The 18,350-nt window shown below is 50.0% G+C and overlaps 1 protein-coding gene across 1 annotated transcript; it reads left to right on the top strand.

Moving 5' to 3' along the window:
• The first annotated feature begins 6,759 nt into the window (after positions 1-6,759).
• On the top strand, positions 6,760-11,710 carry LOC123072105 (auxin response factor 4). The gene is made up of 15 exons (XM_044495661.1): positions 6,760-7,014; positions 7,103-7,209; positions 7,345-7,440; positions 7,578-7,634; positions 7,734-7,895; positions 7,982-8,066; positions 8,304-8,394; positions 8,468-8,632; positions 8,737-8,856; positions 8,965-9,037; positions 9,116-9,284; positions 9,378-10,246; positions 10,549-10,739; positions 10,829-10,999; positions 11,200-11,710. Exons 1-14 carry the CDS (start codon positions 6,972-6,974, stop codon positions 10,989-10,991), a joined length of 2,391 nt encoding a protein of 796 aa, XP_044351596.1. The 5' UTR covers positions 6,760-6,971; the 3' UTR covers positions 10,992-10,999; positions 11,200-11,710.
• The last annotated feature ends 6,640 nt before the right edge of the window (positions 11,711-18,350 follow it).

Genomic DNA, 18,350 nt, shown 5'->3' on the forward strand with positions numbered 1-18,350 from the left:
CATATACTCCTCGATGATCTCATCGGATGAACCACGATGTCGAGGATTCAAGCAACCCCGTATACTATTCCCTTTGTCAGGCGGTATGTTACTTGCCCGAGACTCGATCGTCGGTATCCCAATACCTCGTTCAGTCTCGTTACCGGCAAGTCACTTTTACTCGTATCGTAATGCATGATCCCGTGACCAGACACTTGGTCACTTTGAGCTCATTATGATGATGCACTACCGAGTGGGCCCAGTGATACCTCTCCGTAATACGGAGTGACAAATCCCAGTCTCGATCCGTGTCAACCCAACAGACACTTTCGGAGATACGTGTAGTGCACCTTTATAGTCACCCAGTTACGTTGTGACGTTTGGTACACCTAAAGCACTCCTACGGTATCCGGGAGTTACACGATCTCATGGTCTAAGGAAAAGATACTTGACATTGGAAAAGCTCTAGCAAAACGAACTACACGATCTTGTGCTATGCTTAGGATTGGGTCTTGTCCATCACATCATTCTCCTAATGATGTGATCTCGTTATCAACGACATCTAATGTCCATAGTCAAGAAACCATGACTATCTGTTGATCAACGAGCTAGTCAACTAGAGGCTTACTAGGGACATATTACGATCTATGTATTCACACGTGTATTACGATTTCCGGATAATACAATTATAGCATGAATAAAGACAATTATCATGAACAAGGAAATATAATAATAATCCTTTTATTATTGCCTCTAGGGCATATTTCCAACAAATCAGTGATCCTTTTTGGTTCTGTTTGGTGGCTTATGCTCGTTCTTTCTGGTTGTTTGCGTGTTCTTGTGTGTGGTTCCAGGTGATGAGCTTCCTGAGCATCAGGCTCGGCGTATCAACCCCGGCCGTGCCACGTCAAAGCGGTACCGCACAACTGAGTCTGCAGGAGGTTCCTCAAGTGCTCCTCCTCCACCCCAACTCCAGAAGAAGCCTGGTGTCAAGCCGAAGCAATCTGGCAAAACTGTGCCAGAAATGCAAGCCAAGGAGTTCTGGGCAAGACGTCGCCGCAACCCCTATGAGGCAGACCAAGATCCCACTTTGGTCAACCGTCCGTTCTGGAACAAGTTTCAGTTTGACATCTTCTTTGATGTTCTCAAGGCCAAGAAGAACCTCTTTGTTAACGTGCACTCCATCGACACCGACCATATGGAGAAGGATCCTGAATACTTTGGTGAAGCTCTTCAGATGTGCACTCAACTGAACATTCTTGGTGTCATGCAATTCAACAAAGATTATGATGCTGATATTGTGCCCCAATTCTATGCCACGGTTCATCTCGGGACTGATGAGGACAGGACACTGACTTGGATGACCAATGGCAAGTTGCTTTCAGTCAAGTGGAAGGCGTTCATGAAATTGATTGGGGTGGAAGATCAAGGGCTTGCGTCTCATGTCGGCTTTCGCCCACACCGCAACACCACCTCCACTCACAAGCAAGCTCTATGGCCCTACTGCACTTTCAAGATCAACCCTGAGACGAAGAAGGAAACGTATGAGCTGCCTGCCTTTCTAGACATTATTAACCGTGTCTTCCATGAGACTCTTTTCCCTCGCATCGGGAATCTGGATATGGTTCATTCTTATCTCGTGGACATGCTTCTTTTCTGCCAGCGTGAGAAGGAACAAAACACCGGAGAGTCCCTGGATATATCCCATGTTATGTGGTCTGAGCTTTTATCTGCTATCTCCGAGCGCAAGTGCACGATTTATGGTCCGCTCATCATGCTGCTTATTGAGAAGGCCTCGGATCGTGTCTATCCCAAGGTGATGCTAGAGACCGGAGAGTTGGTTTCTCACGACATCAAGCGTCTGAGGAAGAAGGACAACTGGGGCTCGCAGGTCCCTAAATCTGGAGGTCCTTCGTCTGCTACTACCATGGAGACCGAGGAGGAGGCTGAGGCTGAGGCTGAGGATGATGATGACTATGTGCCTTCTGCGGCAGAGCCCTCTTGGGCAAAGAAGCTCAAGCTCAAGATGAAGAAGCTGTTCTGCATGGAGGCTCACGGTCAGTACACGACTCATGTGGGTGAGAAGAAGGCCCGTAGTCGTCACAAGGAGCTCATGCGTCAGTTGGGTGCCACCGTTAACAGTGGATCTGAGGACCAGCTTACTGAGGAGGAGGAGTGGATTCAACAGCACTGCCCGTGGACCGATTCTGATGCCGAGCACTTCTCGACCGACGATGGTGGCACAGACAATCTCGCTGAGACCTGATATTTGAGTCCCTCTCTTGCTATCACCTGGAGCTGTAGCAACACTCCCTCTCCTTTTTGGTGTCTCGATGCCAAAGGGGGAGAGAGTTTAGGGATTTGTGTTGTGTCTTTCGTCTTCTGTGTTTTCTCGCAGTTTGCCTTGTTTGGTTTGTGTCTAGTTTGTGTCAGTGAGACCTAAGTTCCAGTCATATGGTGTGAGACATATGCTACCTTATCTTTCGAGTATCATTATCTATGTCTATCTAGCTTATGAGTTGCATGCTTATCATGTTATCTATGTTGCTCTCATATATCCTGCTTAGGTAGTTGGTCTCTAAAATGTAGGGGGAGCGTTGATCCTGGTATCTGTGTCGTGCAGTCCAAAGCACTTATCTAGACATCACACATCCAGGGGGAGCCCTTCTACATTTTAGGACGGTGGGGCTTTGCGCCTATCCTATATCTTTCCTATTTGTGCAAATCCCGTATTGTCATCAATCCACCAAAAAGGGGGAGATTGTAAGGGCATATTTATCCCCAAGATGTTTTGGTGATTGATGACAATGCTTTTGCGGACTAATCGTGTGTGTTGAGTTCTTTCAGAGATTCATCCTTTGGCACGAGACGATTACTTCCCCTCGATGTTTTATTCAAGACGGTGTAGCTCCTTCGTTTCTCTGCTGGTGGTCTAGTTTCGTAGGAGTCACCGTACTATCAAGAGGGGATCCGCTTTGGTAAGGCTAGGGTGGAATCAACACGTACACATCCTTATCACACCCGATGCTTCTTTCCGCTTCATTGGAGCTATCTTTCCTATCTGTGCCTGCCTGTCCTGTCCCAGCGGTAGTACCACGGTCCTCAGCGGTAGAACCGCCGAAGCACGTCAAGCGGTAGTACCGCTTGCGAACTTCGGCCGTAGTACTGCGGTGGTTCCGGGCTACTACCGCCTCGATTCTCGACCGCTGTTTTTCGTGTCGGGTTTTACGGTACTAGTCGCGGCAGTAGGGGTGGTAGTACCGCTCCAAGCGGTAGTACCGCCAATACTTCCGCGGTAGTACCGCTCTGGGGCCAGGACCCTGCATTCCTTGTCAGCACGGTAGTACCACTGGAAGGGAGCGGTAGTATCGCTTATCAGCGGTAGTACCGCCCTGTGCGTGGCTGTTTGGGGGGTAACGGTTGGATTGTTTCCCCCACTATATAAAGGTGTCTTCTTCCCCAAAGTTGACTTACCTCTTCCCCCAAAAGCTCCATTGTTGCTCCAAGCTCCATTTTCGCCCGATCTCTCTCCCTAGCCAATCAAACTTGTTGATTTGCTCGGGATTGGTTGAGAAGGCCCCGATCTACACTTCCACCAAGAGAAATTTGATTCCCCCCACTAATCCCTAGCGGATCTTGTTACTCTTGGGTGTTTGAGCACCCTAGACGGTTGAGGTCACCTCGAAGCCATACTCCATTGTGGTGAAGCTTCGTGGTGTTGTTGGGAGCCTCCAAGTGTTGTGGAGATAGCCCCAACCTTGTTTGTAAAGGTCCGGTCGCCGCCTTCAAGGGCACCAATAGTGGAATCACGGCATCTCGCATTGTGTGAGGGCGTGAGGAGATTACGGTGGCCCTAATGGCTTCTTGGGGAGCATTGTGCCTCCACACCGCTCTAACGGAGATGTACTTCCCCTTAAAAGGAAGGAACTTCGGTAACACATCTTCGTCTTCACCGACTCCACTCTTGGTTATTTCGTGCCTTTACTTTTGCAAGCTTACTTGTGTTGTATCTATTGCTTGCTTGTGTGCTAGTTGTCATTGCATCATATAGGTTGTCCACTTAGTTGCATATCTAGACAACCTACTTTGTCGCAAGGTTTAAATTGTTAAAGAAAAGCTTAAAAATTGTTAGTTGCCTATTCACCCCCCTCTAGTCAACCGTATCGATCCTTTCAGTGCTGGTGAAGATGTTGATGGAGATTGACCCTCTCCCGATGGGAGGATCGTTGGTGATGACGATGGTGATGATTTCCCCCTCCCGGAGGGAAGTGTCCCCGGCAGAACAGCTCTGCCGGAGCTCTAGATTGGTTCCGCCAAGGTTCCGCCTCGTAGCGGTGGAGTTTCGTCTCGTAAGCTTGCCCATAATTTTTTCCAGGGTAAAAGCCTTCATATATCAGAAGATGGACACCGGAGGGCCACCAGGGGCCCAGGAGACAGGGACGCGCCCAGTAGGGGTGGGCGCGCCCCCCACCCTCCTGGCCAGGGTGTGGGCCCCCTGAGGTGTTTCTTCCACTCAATAATTCTTATTAATTCCAAAAATAAGTTTCGTGGAGTTTCAGGTCTTTTGGAGCAGTGCAGAATAGGTTTCCAATGTTTGCCCCTTTTCCAGCCATAATTCCAGCTGCCGGCATTTCCCCTCTTCATGGTAAACCTTATAAAATAAGAGGGAATAGCCATAAGTATTGATATATAATGTGTAATAACAGCCCATAATGCAATAAATATTGATATAAAAGCATGATGCAAAATGGACGTATCATTACCCTCCGTTGGTTGAAGTCTCCATCGACATGGACGTACCATAGCACCACCTACCGGAACCACGCCAAAAATCTTTGTGTCCCCATTGCGTTTGCCTTCTCCAAACCCCTCCTTTACTTACATGTGCAATGTTTTACTTTCCGCTGCTATACTCGTAGAATTGCATGTGTAAGGTGATGCTTGACTTGTTAGAATTGCTAAAATCCGCCCACAGCTAAAATTGGGAAAGAGTTAGGTTTTATTTGGTCAAGCAGTCTAATCACCTTCCCTCTATACATACTTTAGATCCTACAGCATCCCCCAAGCTTAGAAGCTCGAGTCTTCCTTGATTTTTACCTTGGGCATTTCCAAGCTTAGTGCCATGCCGCTTCTTATTCATTCATCCATCGTGATCTCACCCAAAATTTGAAAACTTCAGCACACAAAGCTTGGGGACGTGTCTTCGGGTAGTTATATTTTCGTATGTACTCGTTACATCCACTTGTCTCAGCAACTGGGCGGAGGGGGTATTGGTGGATGACAACGGCTATGAGAGATTGTAGGCTGCGGGGATCACACCTCTACGGCTCTACCGTCTTGCGATAGTAAATGCGTGTCCTCGCATACGACGCCAGGAAGTAAAATTATTCGGAAGCACACAGGTAAAATTGGAAAACGTAAATTGTTTTAGAAGGCAATGACACATATTGCAGGACATCGTCGTTCAAAAATACGTTTATCCAGGCAGGGATGGAGAGTGTACATCAAGATTCCAAATCATTCTCTTAATTTCTCAGGCACGGCAACGAAAATTGGCCACAGACAAATAAACACCGCAAAGCATAATATAGTTATTCGGTCTGCAAAAGAAGAAGGGGCGGTGGCCTCATTGATCATCATCATCGTCCATTCCCCCCTCTCTCGAAAAGAAGGATAACACCCAGACATCCACGTCGCTCCACACTGATTTTCGTTTGGGTCGAGTCGAGTACCCCGCATTAATCAGTCAGTAACCCCATCTCGTTGAGCCGTTTGCAACACCGCAGTGTGTACCACCCGCAAAAGAGGAAACGGAAAAGCATGTGCTGCCGTCATGTGTGCTTATCGCGTTACCGCCCGAGCCCAAGAAAGAAAGGCCTTGTCGCCCGATCGACGAGTCTGTGCAGAAAAACCGGGCGACGCAAACAAGTGGCGAAAGGAAGCAAAGCAGGCGCCTCGCACGTCCACATCAATCCACCAGGAAATACCCATCCTTTTGCTCCAACAGCGAGCTTGTTACCACCCGCGTACACACACGAATACAAACCCCCCAACTCCTGACAAATCAACGCCCACAAAAATAAGGAGAGGAATAATTTAGAACACAAGTACTAGGAGTAGTTGTATATGCTGTTAATTTATATCCTTCTCGATTTACTTGCGGTTAATATAATTAAATGGATCGCAACGCCTGACGGTAGCAAGTGAAACTGGCGACAATTTACTCGCTTCACTCTACGAAACCGAAGCACGTTCATTTCATTTATTAGAAAAAAAGAGACATGATCCAAAAATAAATGTTTTCAGAGAGAGGAGAGGAGAGGAGGTGAGGGCGTGGCGCGCGTGTGGAGGCCGGGCGGGCGGCACTGACTGGCTGGCTGGCGCGTCCCAGCGGGAAATGAATGGGGCTCGGTCGTAAAAAGCTGTCCCGTAGGTGCGGCAGCGGCAGTGCTGCGCCCACCCACCCCGTTCGCTGCACCCCGGTCAGACCAGACCAGACAGGCCGCCCCCGCACACGCAACGCAGCGCAGCGCAGACCACGACCGCGGCCCCACCGCGCGCCACCGAGCCCGCCGGACCCCGACCCGACCCCCCGTCCACGCGGTCCGGTCACCGCCACCGGTCCAGCACCGCCAGCACCACCACCACCACAGTCGGCTCGGCTTGACGGGTCGGCTCCCGGCCCGTCGACCCGGCTCGGGCGCCCGTCTGTCTGTCTCTCTCTCTCCTCCGCTTTGCGCGTGGGTGAGTGTGTTTCTCTCTCTACCCCCTACAAAGAGACCACCACCAAATCCGCCTACCCCATATCCCCTCTCCCGTCCTCCCCACAAAACATTTCCTTCCCCTCTCCTCTTTCTACTGCCGCTCCGCTACTACTACTCCTCTCTCCTCTCGCTTCCCCTTTCCTCCATCTCCCACCCCACCCTCGCCCCCTCGCCTCGCGCAGCGGCTAGGGTTCCTCCCGCCACGCCGCCGGCCAGCAGCAGCAGCAGATGCCGCCCGCCGCCATGGCGCCGCCGCAGGCCCCCTCCGCAGGTACGCAGGCTTCCGGATCTGGCCAGCAGGGCCGCAATCCTCCACCTCGTTGGTTACTGACGTTTACCGGCGCTGGTTTTCTGAGCAGGGGATCCGCTCTACGACGAGCTCTGGCACGCCTGCGCCGGCCCGCTCGTCACCGTCCCGCGCGTCGGGGACCTCGTCTTCTACTTCCCGCAGGGCCACATCGAGCAGGTCGGTCAAGCCCGCCCCCCTCCCTTCCTCCTCGCTTAATTCTACCCCCGCCTCGCGGTTTGGCGCGGGGAGGCTCTTCTGCTTCGGTTCGCGCGCTGAATTTGCTTGTCTCTCGCGGTGTTTTTCGTTTTCCAGGTGGAGGCCTCCATGAACCAGGTCGCCGGCAACCAGATGCGCCTCTACGATCTGCCCTCCAAGCTGCTCTGCCGGGTCATCAACGTCGAGCTCAAGGTGCCTGCTTAACCCCTCCCCTTTCTCGCCCGCTTCCCTTGCTCAATTCCGCCCCGCCTTAGGAAAATTGTCTTCTACTTGTTCGTTTGCCGGGAAATTCGATTCGGTCAGCTGATTTGTCTGAGGGATTTTGCCAGGCGGAGGCGGACACCGACGAGGTCTACGCGCAGGTCATGCTCATGCCGGAGCCCGAAGTAAGCTCTACCGTGAATTTCGCTGGGTTCAAACTTTGGGGATTTTCGTCCTCTTCCGCTTGAGGTGCTAATTTCCCTCCTCTCCCTGTAATTCCTCAGCAAAATGAGATGGCGGTGGACAAGTCGACCTCAACGACGGGCGCCACGCCTCCGAGGCCGGCAGTACGGTCCTTCTGCAAGACTCTGACGGCATCCGACACCAGCACGCATGGCGGTTTCTCCGTGCTGCGCCGCCACGCTGACGAGTGCCTCCCTCCCCTGGTATGTGTCCATTCTACACCAGATCATGCGTATGGGGCTTGTTGCCTTCGGTTTTGTGGCATTTGCTGACCTGATCTATTTGGCAGGACATGACCCAGTCGCCTCCAACACAAGAGCTTGTGGCAAAGGATCTGCATGGCATGGACTGGCGCTTCCGCCACATCTTCCGTGGTAAGTTTTTGTTCCTTGCCTTGCTCTGATCTGTGCCAGTTTTACATCGCCATGTATGCCAGTGTGTGTGATCTGAAGCTGATAAATTCAGTAGACCATTTGGTTGTAGCTTAGCAATCAGTGACGCCCCAACACATCTACGCATCAAATCTGTCTATAAATTGTGAGGGTTTATCTTGTACTTGATGATGTTGATGGCATCGATGATAATTGTGTTAACCGAGTGCAAATCAACAGGGCAACCTAGGAGGCATCTCCTTCAGAGCGGTTGGAGTGTGTTTGTCAGTTCCAAAAGGCTTGTAGCCGGGGATGCCTTCATTTTCCTCAGGTCTGTTGCTGTTTCCTTGATCACCAGCATAACATTTCTTAACCCGGTGCTAAATGTGTTATGCTCCATGCAGAGGAGAGAGTGGTGAGCTTCGTGTTGGTGTTAGGAGGGCTATGAGACAGCTGCCCAACGTGCCTTCTTCAGTCATATCTAGTCATAGCATGCACCTTGGAGTCCTTGCAACTGCATGGCACGCCATCAACACGAAAAGCATGTTCACTGTCTACTACAAACCTAGGTATGAACATGTCTACGGCAATCATACTCTTCTATATGTAATATTTGTTCGCATCGGCTCATTCTGAGTACTTACACTTGTGTCCAATCTTTGGTTGATTCTAGAACGAGCCCTTCAGAGTTCATTATACCATATGATCAATATATGGAGTCTGTGAAAAACAATTATTCAATTGGGATGAGATTCAGGATGAGGTTTGAAGGCGAAGAGGCACCAGAGCAGAGGTGATTATCTGTTGTATTTGCTTTCCCTACAAGTATAGTTTTGTGTGCAAGATCCCCCAACAGCACCGAGTAGATCATTTCTAATCTGTTGTTTCCATTGTCATGTAGGTTTACTGGTACTATAGTTGGCAGTGAAAATCTTGACCAATTGTGGCCTGAATCAAACTGGAGATCCCTTAAGGTAACTGTTTGATCACTATTGTTATTTTGTACAACTTGAAGGGTGACATGTTCATGGAGGATTTCTTCTGAAACATAGGTGCGTTGGGATGAGCCGTCAACTATTCCTCGTCCAGATAGAGTCTCTCCTTGGAAAATAGAGCCTGCTTCATCACCTCCTGTTAACCCGCTTCCTCTTTCTCGTGTCAAAAGACCTAGACCAAATGTTCCTCCAGTTTCTCCTGAATCATCTGTTCTCACAAAAGAAGGTAATCATATAAGCTCGTTAGTCTTACTAGAAGCTTGATGAAAAAAATATAATTCCAAATGTGATGCTCTTGAAATGTTGCTGCCATTTGCAGGTGCAACTAAGATTGATATGGATTCTGCTCAAGCACAACAAAGAAATCAAAATAACATGGTCTTGCAAGGTCAAGAGCACATGACCTTGAGGACCAACAACCTGACTGCCAGCAATGACTCTGATGCTACTGTTCAGAAGCCTATGATGTGGTCTCCATCCCCCAACATCGGAAAAAACCATGCATCCGCGTTTCAGCAGAGGCCCTCTATGGATAATTGGATGCAGCTGGGAAGATGTGATGCTAGTTCTGGTGCTCAATCTTTTGGTGATTCCCAGGGCTTCTTCATGCAGACCTTTGATGAGGCTCCTAATCGTCATGGCTCATTCAAGAACCAGTTCCAGGATCACAGTTCTGCTCGTCACTTCTCAGACCCGTACACAAAGATGCAGACAGAGGCCAATGAGTTTCATTTCTGGAATAGCCAAAGCACCGTGTACGGTAATCCAAGAGATCAGTCACAAGGTTTCAGATTTGAAGAGCACCCATCAAATTGGTTAAGGCAGCAGCAGTTCTCCCCGGTTGAACAACCCCGAGTGATCCGGCCTCACGCATCAATAGCTCCTGTTGACTTGGAGAAAGCAAGAGAAGGCAGTGGTTTCAAGATTTTTGGGTTTAAAGTTGATACTACCAGCACCCCTTCTAACCATTTGAGCTCCTCAATGGCTGCAATCCACGAGCCTGTGCTACAAATTCAAGCATCCGCATCGTTAACTCAACTGCAGCATACACACGCTGATTGTATTCCTGAGCTGTCCGTAAGCACTGCTGGGACTACTGAGAATGAAAAAAGCATTCAGCAAGCTCCTCACAGTTCGAAAGACGTCCAAAGCAAGTCCCATGGTGCTTCCACAAGGAGTTGCACAAAGGTATTGTCATGCTTTCTTTATGTTCATGCCATATGCTGGTCAATATACTTGCTATTTACAACCTGAGTTGAGCAAGCCTTGAGCACTTTGTCATAAATCTGTTGCCTCTGTGCGTGAATCTCTTTGTTACTTATGTTATTATGAGCAAGATATAGCAGGATACTATGTGTTCACACATTCTTAAATACTGTATACATGGTAGCTGAATTCAATTGCACTATCCTGTCTGCTTAATCGTGTATTCTTGCGTTATTTGTTTGGTCCGACCACTAACTTTTATGATACTCCCCATGGTTTTGCAGGTTCACAAGCAAGGTGTTGCACTTGGTAGATCAGTGGATCTGTCAAAGTTTGGTGACTATGACGAACTCACAGCTGAGCTAGACAGGATGTTTGAGTTTGATGGTGAACTGATGTCTTCAAACAAAGATTGGCAGATTGTGTATACTGATCCTGAGGGTGACATGATGCTGGTGGGAGATGATCCATGGGAGTAAGCCCTCTATCTATCTTCGTGCTTGCTTTGATACGAACGTCACACAAATCCGCTTCCTGTTACTTACTGCATTGTTTTGTGAGCAGGGAGTTCTGCAACATAGTGCGCAAGATCTTTATCTACACCAAGGAGGAGGTCCAGAAGATGAACTCGAAATCATCTGCCCCAAGAAAGGAAGAAGGTTCTGGAGATGCTGATGGCGCAAACGAGAAGGCTCATCTCGCCACGTCAAGCCATTTAGATAACTAGGCAACTAGGTATGTGTGCCTCCCGAATCCTTTCTATTGGTTTAAGCTGATGTCGTTCAAGTGCATCAAATTCTACTTGACCTTAACTCCCTCGGTGGATTCCTGATCGTGCAAGCATGGTCACAGGATATTATTGTTTTTGCTATGATATGATTCGCATCACCGAAAGCGACTAACCTTTGGGTCGTTGTTGGCCTTGGTGCCTGCAGGTTGCGTTAAGCCGATTTGAGGCATGAGGTGAGGTATCGGACGGGGAGCTTTGTCCTGCCCTCGCTCGGTCCCAGCCAGCCAGCCAGCCAATGAAGTAACTCCTGATGTCTTTTGATGATCGCCCCCTCCCCCTTGTGATGCAGCAACGACAACCCAACCCAACCCTTTGGATTTAGTTATTACTTGCTAGGTAATGTAGAGAGAGAGAAGAGACTTTGCTGCGCTGCGCGATTGTTTATCCGCTGGTTTGCTTGCTCTTGGCAGTAAGATTTAGGGCCAAGATTTATTATTGTCGCTGCCCCCTGCTTGAATGCATGCTTGATCCTTAGCCCTCCCTCCTCTTTCCCCCCCAACCACCCTGATGTAAATATTTATCTACCTTGCTAGCTAGCGTTAGTAAGTACGTAAGCAAGTACCCTGTATTATTTAACCGACCCGCAGTAGCTGTTCCGGAGTAGTAAAACACTGGCAAAGACGATGGTATATGTACGTCTGATCCTGTTTAATGTACTATTAATGGCTATAGAGTGTGAGTGGGACGAGACCCGGTGGTGGTGCTGTGCGGTGGCCCGTCGCTGTCTGTATCGATCCCGGGACGCATGATGGGCGCTGGGCACCGTATGTGCAATCGCAATGCAATCCCACACGCACGCACAACTGATCCGCTGTGGGCGGCATGATTGATTTATCAGTCGGATGGATGGATACATACCACGGAGCAGTGGAAGGCAAGCGTGTCCGTCCGTCCATCCACCCGTTCGGCTGAGTGGCTCCGGTGGGTCCCTTGCCTGGCCTCATCTGTCGTTGGCCGAGTGGGGGACTACAGGCCGGCGCCAAATGGAGGCCGTTGGTGTGGACGCATCGGGCTGCTGTTCGGTCGACGCAGTGGCGGTGTTGGTGCCGGGTTGGTTGGTACGAGGGAGGTGAAAGTGGTAGGAAGGGGGCAAAGAAAGGCGTCGCGGACTTGGTGGTGGTGGCCGTCGCTGGTTGGCATGCCTCCCTTGTCTCGGCCCTGTTTCCGTTCCCGTGGAAAACAAACACGGGCCAACCAGCTTGCCCCGCCCGTCCCTCTCCGTGGGGAGAAAGCGCCAATCTCTTAGCCACTAGGTGCCGTGCCATCTCCGCCGGCGAGACCGAGATGAGGTCGACGGTGGAGGTGTCCGTTTTGGCCTCGTGCTCTGTATTTGTATGCCTGTCTGTGTTACTGCGTGTGTGTATCTGTCTCGGTTGGCTGGGCGACCTGTGGCGCGCGTGCTGTTGGTCCACGCCGCTGGGAAGAGAGGTGGAAGGGAGTGACACGCTGGAGCCAGCCGCCGTGCCGGTAAAGCAACCGCAACGGCCGTGGGGGGCGTGCGCGAGGTCTCTCTTGTGTGCAAGCAAGTCCCGTTCGTTTCCTCCCCGCTCCGGCGGCCGGAGGGGGAGGCGATAGGCTCGGCACGGGCGTCGATACCAACGCGCCACAGCCCACAGGTTCGTATCGTATGGACCATGCAAACAACCAACAGAAGTGCCAATAGATCAGCGTTCGTACGTATCTTTTTTTTTTTGTGATGAACGGCCCGTCCTCGTGGGAAGCTTTTTCTTAACCAAGTGCGTGGATTCTTCTGTGATCCCGTCCACTGTTTAGCATATACCACTGCTGCTAATCATGGCTGGGAGAGGGTGTTGACTGACGGAGATGGATCGTGGCGTGGTCACGAGTGACCGGAAGTGGGGAGGGAGTGAGCGGCACGGCGGGTGCAACCAACCAACCAGCCAGGGATTGCGCACGTACATGCATACTGGTCCTGGAGGACCGAGTGAGCAAAGCTTTGACCACGGGCGCCCCCGAAATGCCACGACCAGGATTATTATTACTCGAAAAAAACATGTTACCAGGACTGGTAAGTTTATCTGACTACACGCTTAACCAGCGGGCAGCTTTGACTGGGCCTGCACCGGAGGAGCGAACGGAGCGTGACGCCGACCACGACGGCGGTGACGAACACCGTCCGGAGTCTGCCTCGTGGCGGGGAAGGAGGACGTGGAATCTTTGCCTGCCCGGCTGACCCGCGGGCCCCCGCCCGTCCTGCGTGACCGGCAGGCGCGGGCACCGACAGGTGGGCCCCGCGGCCGGCACTGTTGGCGCGCGCGGGCGGTCACGTGACATGACCCCGGCTCCACGGCAGCCGGTCGTCGTGGCGGTCGTGGGTGGTCGCAGAGGCGAGCGCGTGGGTTGGCGCAGGCAGGCTCGGGCGGGCCCGCCACCGGGGATCGATCGGTCGATTCCCGGGCGGCCGGCCGGCCTTCGTACGCCCACACCTCTCGCCGCGCCGGTCGCGGGCTGACACGGCGAATCGAATCCGCGCGAGTCCAAGCGCGCCGCGACAAGCCTCGCTTTTACTACTGCTCACTCGCTAGTCGCTACCCCTACTGCTGCGTGCGTGCCCGTGGGCCGCTGGCGCCAAGGGGAAGGAAGGGGCCCGCCCTGCCGCTCGCCTCGGATCTCTCGTCCCGTCTGCCGCACTTTGGTTCGCCGGGGTGGCGGCCGGCTGGCCCGTCGGTTTTGGTCGGCATTCATCATGACCTCGTTTTCCTCATGCTACGTGCTCCCTTGTGTGGTCGCAGTGGCATGGCAATGGCATGGACCTTCGCGTGCACGGTGCATCGGTGCATGTGCATGCATGCACTGTCCATGGCCGGCCGCCGCGTCGTGGTGCTAGGTATTGGTTGGTTGGTTGGTCGTCTCCGTTGGTGGTGCATGCATCCATCCATCATCATCCATGCCGTGCCGTAGTGGATGGAGGGAGGCTCACGATCACGAGAGACTGATCATGGCATGGCAACAGTGGTCTGCAGTTCTGCACCGCGAACGAAGACTAGCAGCAGCAAGACATCTTTTTTTGACAAATCTCGTCCGTATGTTTACACGGCCACCGGAGACCACTGTCATCGTTGACACATTGTCAACGGCGATCGACCGGCCGGTGAGCAGACGGTCGAGACGAGCCCGACCGCAGGCCCCGTCATGGGACTTCGATTATTCATCACATGTAGAAGTACAGGTGTTGTGTAGTGTGTACGTACGTACGTGGGCATCGTCTACATGTACCAGACGGTCGGGACGACCACCACAGGCCCGGTCATCTGACTCGATTATTCAGTATTCATCACATGTAGTATCCCTGCAAAAAGAAATAAAAAATTCACACAGAGTACTTTTTTTTGCGATCAAATCAGAGAGCTTTATTGCATGAAAGTGTTTCCTGGACAATCAGCCAATAAGCTGGTTACCAGAAAAGGTGGTGTTTTGTCGAGCCAACTTTCGGTCACAATCAGGGTGCAAGCTCGTTTTGCACAAAGATATGCCGGTAAGTCAGCCGACCGGTTTACATGCTGAATATTAAAGACAGAAAAATTATGAACTAGCTCTCCTATTTCTTCTTAGATAGGTCCACCGCCCGCACCGCCTATTTCGTCAACAAAATTGAACGGGAATTGTGGCGAGTGTTCCGAGTGTCACCAACTCCAGGCAGTCCACCTTCATGATCACATGCGAAAAACCTTGAAGTGTCACAAACCGAGCTCCTTCTTGGAGTGACAAGGCTTCGATGATCAGTGGGTCTGAGATAGCCATGTAGGGCTTGCTCCAAGCTCCCAAAAGTGCCGAGGAGGAGCGTGCTACACCGCCTGCACCGCCTCTTTCGTCAACAAAATTTAGAGCCCCGTCAGTACTGATCTTGATGACTCCTGATTCCGGTGGCCTCCAACTATGCCCTGGCAGAACCATGGGAAGGTTCCGTGGCAGTTCGAGGAGCGCCAGAGCCTCCTTGGTATTTTCGAGAGCCGCAGTCGGATCTCTTCCTTCTTCTCCATGCTTGATAGATTGCGAGAGTGCCATATTGTCCACATGATGGTGATTATTTTAGCGCGATCTTCCTCTGCAAACCGTGTATCACATAGAATATCCCGAGCTCAAGAATCCAGGTGTAGACGTGGTAGCCTGATGCCGAACCAACCCAAGCTTCCTCCCAGAATCATTGTGCATGGGAGCACAGAATGAGAGCATGCATGAGGTCTTCCTCCTTTGCTAAGCAAACATTGCATCGGTCCATGACTGCAATATGCCGGTGTTTGAGAGTGCACTCATATGGAAGGATCTTCCTTGTACTCTCCACCAGAACACGTGAACTTTTGGGATAACTTTGAGCTTCCACAAAGCATTCCACAACTGTTTTTCATCTCATGAGGTGTCGGTAGTCGTCCCTTCTCCTAGAGCTTGATGCTCGTTCTGAGTCACTAGAGCACGGTACGCCGATTTAATAGTGTAGTTGCCTGATCTCTCAAAGGCCCAAGCATATGAATCATCTCCACCCCCACGCCTAATAGGTATGTTAAGGATTGCCTCGGCGTCAGGTGTGATGAATGTTGATCGCACAAGATCATGCCACCATGACCAATTGTCCACATCAATCAAGTCCGAAACAAACTGGACATTGGTGTTCATGGGTTTCAACATAGGGGACATAGAAATAGTTCCAGAAATCCATTTATCCGTCTAGGCATTGATGGAAGTCCCATACCAACTCTTTTTATTAGACCAACAACCAAAGCTTCCCTGCCTGCTATAATAGCTCTCCAAGTTGCATAAGCAGATTTGGGAACAGATGCATGCATGAAATCCGTATCAGGGAAGTGACGTCATTTTAATACTCTCGCACATAGAGAATCTGGGTTCGTTAAGAACCTCCATCTGTGTTTCCCTGATAGTGCAAGATTAAACTGATGGGGTTCTCAAAAACCCATATCTCCTTTGCACTTTGGTGTAGCAAGGTTTTTCCATGAAACCCAGTGCATAGCATTCTTGTCAAGAGAATTGCTCTAGAAAAACTTTGCCATGGGGGAAGTCAGACTCTTACAAACTTTCTTGGTGAGCAGAAAAATACTCATCGAGTACGTGGGAATTGCCTGTACCACTGAAAAAATACTCATTTGTGTTTCACGTCGTGCACATGCCAGGAGCTTCTCAGACCATCCCTACATTCTACCACGAGCCCTCTCTCCGATGTGATCAAAAGTTCCACTTGTAATACGTCCAACAACGGTAGGTAGCCCAAGTAGCGTTCGCTGAAAGCCTCCACTGCAATATTCAGAATAGCTTTCAACTATTGTCTCAACTGAGCTGGTGTGTTCAAACTAAAATACTTCCTCCGTCCCAAAATTCTTGTCTTAGATTGCCAAGATACGGATGTATCTAACACTAAAATGTAACTAGATACATCCGTAATTAGACAAATCTAAGACAAGAATTTTGGGACGGAGAGAGTATATTGAACTCTTATCATGGTTTACACACTTCCTCGACGCTTCTCCGTAAATTCGAAGAATATCATGGATGAATATAAGACTATCATTTGCAAATGAAAGATGTGTGACCCAAGATGATCTGTAGCTGACTCTAATACCTCTGTCTATATGTGCCTCATTCTAGTACTTGAGAAGACAGGAGAAACCTTCAGCACATATTAAAAACAAATACGGCGAAATCGGATCACCTTGTCTGAATCCACGAGAGGGAGTAAAATAGGGTAGCAATTCTCCGTTAACACGAACAGAGAACCGTACTAAAGATACACACTTCATGATCAGTCAAACAAAGACCATGCTAAAACCTAGCCGAATTAGAATAACCTCCAGAAAATGCCATTCAACTCTGTCGTAGGCTTTCATCATGTCTAGCTTGACAACACAAGCATAATTTTTCCTTTTTTCGCCTTTTCATTGTGTGCACACTTTCATATGCCACTAAAACATTGTCAGTAATCAGGCAACCGGGAATAAAGGCACTTTGCTCTTCGCTGATAATCATACCCATCATTGATCTCATCTGGTTTGTAATGTATTTGGCTGCAATTTTGTACAAAACCGGACAGAGAGCTATAGGTCTATATTGAGAAATCGACTAGGGGTGTCGTACCTTCGGGATCAACATGATGGACGTGTCATTCAGATCTGATGGTAACTCGCCCCCATTCAAAAAATTCCAGCACTTCCCGGGTAACATCGGTACCAACTAGACTCCAATGTCGATGGTAGAAACCGGCAGTAAATCCATCTACTACTCCTGGCGCCTTTGAAGGGGCCATTTGAAAGAGCGTATATGGCTTCGTCAGATCAACATTTATATCCATAGATACCTTGGCTGGCACATGATTGAGTAATTCGGTTGCATGTGGGAAACCCTGAGATTCATATAGATTTTGAAAGAACTATTGAACCTCACTCTTATCCTCGGCTTCACTAGTACATACAGAACCATCTAGCCGATGCAACCCTTGGATTCTGTTCATTCGTTTCCTTTGTGTTGCTTGTGCTTGGAAGTAAGATGTGTTATGGTCGCCCTCGCGCAGCCATGGTACTCGCGAGTGTTGTCGCAGCTATACCTTGGAGACCTGGGCCGCGGTTAGCTTGCAACCAAGTTCTTGTGACAAGCTAATCACAATCTACATGCGATGCCCACACATTCTCGTATCTAAATTGTTTCTTAACTCTCGGAACATTGGGTAGATTCTCTTTTATTTCCGCTACAACATAGCAATGATCAGACTCTATGGAAGGAAGCTATCTAATTCTGATATGCTGGAAATGTTGCCGAAATGCTGGAAATGTTGCCGAAGTTCCTCATTGGCAAAAGCTCTATCTAGCCTTGCCTTAACATTCGCCGCACCTGACTGACGATTGTCCCAGGTGTAGGCTGTACCAGACCATCCCAAGTCTTGGAAGGCCACCTCATCGGTAACTTCTTTGAAGGCTCTCATCTGGCTCTCCGGACGTGCCGACCGGCTGAAGTGTTCACATGCAAAGAGAGTCTCATTAAAATCACCCACACAAATCCAAGACAAATGAGGCAAGGCGTGCAAAGTACGCAAAAAACACTAGCTATGATGTCGATCCTCCACTCTGGGCGCTCCGAAAAAACCAGTAAACCTCCACTCAAAAGAGTGTTGGTCCTTGTATTTCACCATCACATCTATGTGTCCAGAACTAAAATTCTTCAATTCAACAATTACATCTTTAGACCAAAAGAGACCCAAGCAACCACTTAGGCCCATGCTATCAACGGCAAAACATCCACCCAAACCTAGCTGATTTTGCAAAGCTTCAACTCTCT

Source organism: Triticum aestivum, chromosome 3B (assembly GCF_018294505.1).
Source record: "Triticum aestivum cultivar Chinese Spring chromosome 3B, IWGSC CS RefSeq v2.1, whole genome shotgun sequence".
Lineage (NCBI taxonomy): Eukaryota > Viridiplantae > Streptophyta > Magnoliopsida > Poales > Poaceae > Triticum > Triticum aestivum.

Coding starts and splice junctions, on each gene's coding strand:
- LOC123072105 (XM_044495661.1), top strand. CDS start 6,972: ATGCCGCCCGCCGCCATGGCGCCGCCGCAGGCCCCCTCCGCAG. Junction 7,210..7,344: donor CGCAGGGCCACATCGAGCAG/GTCGGTCAAGCC, acceptor TTCGTTTTCCAG/GTGGAGGCCTCCATGAACCA. Junction 7,896..7,981: donor ACGAGTGCCTCCCTCCCCTG/GTATGTGTCCAT, acceptor TCTATTTGGCAG/GACATGACCCAGTCGCCTCC.